At 49.2% G+C, this 4,889-nt stretch overlaps 1 protein-coding gene across 2 annotated transcripts in view; it reads right to left on the bottom strand.

Moving 5' to 3' along the window:
- The window catches only part of ARHGEF11 (Rho guanine nucleotide exchange factor (GEF) 11), a 117,881-nt gene extending 115,262 nt beyond the window's left edge, over positions 1-2,619 (bottom strand). For both annotated transcript variants that reach the window (XM_010838205.1, XM_010838206.1), the window contains exon 1: positions 1,299-2,619. In XM_010838205.1, the coding sequence (XP_010836507.1) occupies positions 1,299-1,330 (32 nt within the window). In that variant the 5' untranslated portion in view covers positions 1,331-2,619. The remainder of the gene's footprint in view (positions 1-1,298) is intronic.
- Positions 2,620-4,889: the final 2,270 nt, after the last annotated feature.

Genomic DNA, 4,889 nt, shown 5'->3' with positions numbered 1-4,889 from the left:
CTTGTGGCTGTCTGCCTTCTCTCCACTGCCAAGTCAGGTCCCCGTCTAGGGACTGCTGAACTAATCTAAACGGGGCTCAGAGGCAATACAGAGATTAGTGTTTGGGAGAGAGAGAGATTATATGCATTTCAGGCCACATTCCACTGCCAAAAAGAAATTATCAGCATGGATAATCAAAGGTTAACTGGACAGGGAGAAAACAACTCATTGCTCCTTTGCAAATATTCTTCCCTATCTCTCCAGCAATTCCCACCCCACCCCCAGGCCCAGTCCTTTCATCTGCTCGCTCAGTCCTCCAACCATCCATCCATCCAGTTAGGATGCGTGCAGCACCCACAAAACTATCCTCTCTCTAGGTTCTCTAAGGGTTGAAGAGAAGGGGAGGAAAGGAAAAGGCAGATACCTTTCGAAGTTGTAAAATGTAGTGTACTGATGAGGAGGCTGGGCAAACTCTGGGGGTGGGGAGGCGGGTAGGGGGTATGGGACATCCTGTGCTCAGACTCTAAGGGCCAGTGCCTCTGCATATCAGGCCTAAGAGCCCAAAACAAATCCTTCCGGCTCTAGGCAGAGGGAAGGCCCATTTTGCAGAGTCAAGCTTATTAAAAACGGCTTGGCAGATTATACCTAGAGCATTAGCTGGTTGGCCGATTTCAATTTAAACCCCAAGCTTGGAGAAGAAGAAATTCTAGGGTTGACCTATGCCATTCTGCAGGCCATTATCAGCCACTGGTAAAATCCAGACCTGTATGGGTGCAAAGTATGTTTCTGTCCCATCATTCAGGCCAAGAACATCCTCCTCATTCTAGAAATGGGATCCACCCCATCACCAAGCCCCACCATTCCACAACAACCAGCCGGTGGAGGCCCACGCCCCTGCCAGAGCCCTTCCCCCCGCAGCTCCAACACCTAAAGCCAGTCCCAGTCACCCTAGGGGTCTCACGTGACCAGGCTTGTGCCCGCCTCCCACCCCTAAGCTGGCAAGTTAGGGACTCAAATTCAGCCTCTGGCCTGGCAAAAGTCAAAGGCGGCTAGAAAGCGTTTCCCCCTCTTTCCCCACTCCTTGCGTCACTGTCTACTGCTTGCACTTAAAAAACACTGATTAAGGAGATTACGTTTTGAACATGGACACATACACAGAGGGAACATAAACACACATGTCCAGACAATCCCCAGGGACCCCACCAATACCCACAGCCCACCCAGACCCTTATTTTGCAATCTTTTATCAAAATGCAACACCTTCTTTCCCAGTCTTTCCTTAAATAAGTGTTGAAAAACCACATTATTAGCAAACTTACCTGTCTATACTCTGGGGTAACCTTACACTCATGGTTTCTCGGTGTCTCCACGGTTTCAGAATCCTGTAGTTGTGATGTCTTGATCAGGACTGAATCGCTCACAATTTTTAAAGAGGTGAGAGGAGGGCCTCCCAACTTGAAGACAATCCTTTTTCCTCCAGCTCTCAGGACCCGGGTGACTGAAGCTCCATTCTACTTCTACCAGTTAACATGGTCTCCTTTCTTAGCCCCCCTTTCCCCTCCCCCCTCTTTAAAAAAAAAAAAAACGAAAGAAAAAGAGAAAAACTATGACCTTCTTAGAAACCAAAAACCCAACCACAAATCTCTTCAAGGTTAGCGCTGTGGGCTTAAAAAAAAAATCACAGAAAGAATGTGCCTTCAAAATATCAATCTTAACTGCAAAATATAGATTAAAAACATCCTTTTAATCCAGTTTTCCCAGCTGTCCTTACGTTGGCAAGAGCCTCAAGCTCCAAAGGGGAAAAAAATAATTCTCTGGTCTCCAATGCTTAAAACGACAACAACAGATATACTGAGGGACCAAAAAAAAAAAAAGATGAAAAAATCCAAACTGACACCTGGAAAAAAATCTTCCAGCTGATTTGCACAGTAAAAAAATAAATAAAACCATACAATAGTATGTACACAACAGCACTCCTTACAAGTCCAGTGCAACCCTGGGAAATCAAAATTATAAATTTCCTTGGAAAAAAAAAGCTTTTAGATGAAAAGGTTCTGAAATTTTTAAATGAGCCAATCGCACCAAAAAAAAAAAACAAAACACCTGAATGCAATGCTTTTTACCTTTAAAATGGTAGCAATACCACAAACCAGAGAAAAATCTCTGAAAATATTCTCTTCTTTTTTTCCTTTAAACTTGCAGGTTTCTCCACCTACCCCAGCCTGATTCCCAGCCTAGGTTCGGCCTTTTTCTCAAAGACAATTTCCTGAGTTAGTTCTGTTTTGCTCCTCCACATCCAGGCTCCGAAATTTTCTCTTGCCTCAGCCTCCATGAAACGGAGCTTTCGCTTCTTCCCGTTTCCCCTGCTCTCCCTCTCGCCTGGCCAGGAAAACTGCCCCTTATTATTAATAGTTTGGATTATTATTGTGGATTTGAGTTCGGGTGGGATATTCCTCCACACCAGCCTCCTGGACAATCCGATCGCCTGGCTTCTCTCGCTCGGCCTCTCTTTTTCCTCCCTTTCCGCCCCTCGCCTAACCTCGCAGACAAGAGCCCACCGCGCCTGGCGCAGGACCGCCGGCGGCCTCCGGCTCCCGGCCCCGCTTGCCCGCTCGCCCCACGCCCGACCGCCGCACTCCGGCCTCGGCAGCCGCGAGACTCCGCGCTCGGGCGCAGGCAGGAAAGGCGGCGGCGGCAGGCCGGCACCGGCGGGCGTCCGGCTCCCGGCGTCGCGGCCGCGCTCGCCTCCTTCCGGGCCCCTTCCCCCCGCGGCTCGCCGCTCGCTCGGGCGCAGGCCCCGCCGGCGCCCCTCCCGGAGCTAGCCCTCTCTCCCCGTTCCCGCGAGCCTTTCTCCTTCCCTCGCTCCGGCGGGGGCGGGGCCGCAGCCTGCCCCTCCTCCCGGCGCTGCCCGCCGGCCTTTCCCCCCGACTCACGCCGCGGCAGGGGGCGGGGTGGGAAGCCGACAGCCCTTCCTTCTTTGGGTGCTGCGGCCGCGGCTCCAGCCCCGCCGGCCTCTCTCCCGGTCTCCCTGCGCGCCCTGCCCCGCCGCGACCCCTCGCCGCTGGTCCTCGGCCGGTTCCCTCCGCGGCCCCACAGTCGCCGGCCCTGCCCTTCGGTGCGGCCTAACCGATCCCGGGCTTAGCCGGATCCCCGGCTTTTCCCGGCCTGGCTCGCCGGCGACCCCGGCCCGGACCCCGAGAATCACAGCGCGCAGTCCCCGCCGTCGTCACCACTGCGGCCACCTACTCGCTGCTTTCCCTTGGGTGCTTTTCCCCTTTTTACTGCCCTGAGTTCTCAAGACCTGACCTTTGTTTTTTACCTCCCTTGCCACCCTGCTGCGGTGCCCGGCGCTCCTAGACCCCCTCCTCACGTGGACCAGTTTCTGCGTGCACGGTCGTCACCTCTGCTCCCCCCTCCCGGACCCCCGCCACTGCTCACTTTACCTCCACCTCATTTCTCATTTTTCAAACATTTGTCGCGGCCTCCTGCCTGGATGCCAGGAGCTCTCAACAGTTTTTTCCCCGTTTCGATGGCCCTCCTCACTTCTTAGACCCACTGAAGAGACCCTTCTGGTCTTGCCGCCCCGATTGTTTGAGCATCTTACTACCAGTCTGGGTAGTGTTTGTGAACTAGATGGAAAATCCTTTCAAAGACAGTTCTATTTTCACAACCTCCTCTCATAGAATCACAGTTTCTAAATTTTTCCAAGTAACATGACATTAGTCAGAAGGTCCCAAGCGTTATGATTAAAAATAATTAAAACCAAAAGGAAAAAAAAAGGGGGGGGGGGACCAAAAGGAAGCTTTTTAAGTGAACTTTGTCTTTGCGCCTGGGTGAATGCTATTGTAAAATACCCTGCGGGCGGTGGTGTGTTGGCTTGTGGTCTCTGCCTTCCACACCCCCTTGATCTGGGGTGAAATACATGTATATGTGTATTTACCCATACACATCCATAAAGAGGGAGCTGAGTAACCTCAGCACTCATCACTGTTAGAAGTGATGAGTTTGCAAATAACAAGAGGAAAAAGAAACTAATAACCTGAATTATACCAGATACAAGTTAGTTTATAAAAGAAAGACTTGCACCCCATCTCTACCAACCCATAAGCCAGAACCCCCAAAGACAGGTGTTCCGCCGGAAATCAGGCAACACAGTTCAAATTGCTACTGACCTTGTTTATTCCCTTCCTATACTACCTGCAAAAACAATGGTCCCAACATTGTACACTTCCTCTGTAGTGATAGATCAGTAGTCACCATTTTTCTTACCCTGCTTCTTTAATCTATGTAATATTTTTAAGCAATTATTTACATGTATTTTATTGTTGTTGTTTAGATCCTAAGTTGTGTCCAACTCTTTTGCAACCCATGGAATGTAGACCGCCAGGCTCCTCTGTCCATAGAATTTCCCAGGCAAGAAACTGGAGTGAGTAGCCATTTCCTTCTCCAGGGGTTCTTCCCAACGCAGCGATTGAACCCACATTTCCTGATTGGCAGGCAGATTCTTTACCTCTGAGCCACCAGGAAGCCCACATATATTTTATTACATACCTTATAAATCTTGCTCTGGAGTAGAAATATTGAAAGATTATTTAAAATAAAGATGAAGTACATTTTAAAATCATATTTTTTAGTGAATGTTAATGACTGGAATGAATCATGACTGGAAAAGATACTTGTCAAAGAGGTAGACTCAAGCAGAAGTCCATTCTTGATTGCATTTATTAAATTATGATACTCATCTTCCAGTCCCATTCACCACGATGCAAAGACTTTTGATTGAAATTCAACTAGTAAATTTACAGCTTAAGTCAATCAGTCCTTCTTGGATGATGGGAAGGTTTTACATTTTATATTTTAGCAAATGGGTTCAAACCCCCTTCAACGTATCATTTAGATTTTTTTAAACA

Source organism: Bison bison, unplaced genomic scaffold, assembly GCF_000754665.1.
Source record: "Bison bison bison isolate TAMUID 2011002044 unplaced genomic scaffold, Bison_UMD1.0 scf7180017864093, whole genome shotgun sequence".
Taxonomy (NCBI): Eukaryota; Metazoa; Chordata; class Mammalia; order Artiodactyla; family Bovidae; genus Bison; species Bison bison.
The sequence above is the reverse complement of the archived record's forward strand: the minus strand, read 5'-3'. Positions and strand labels throughout refer to the sequence as shown.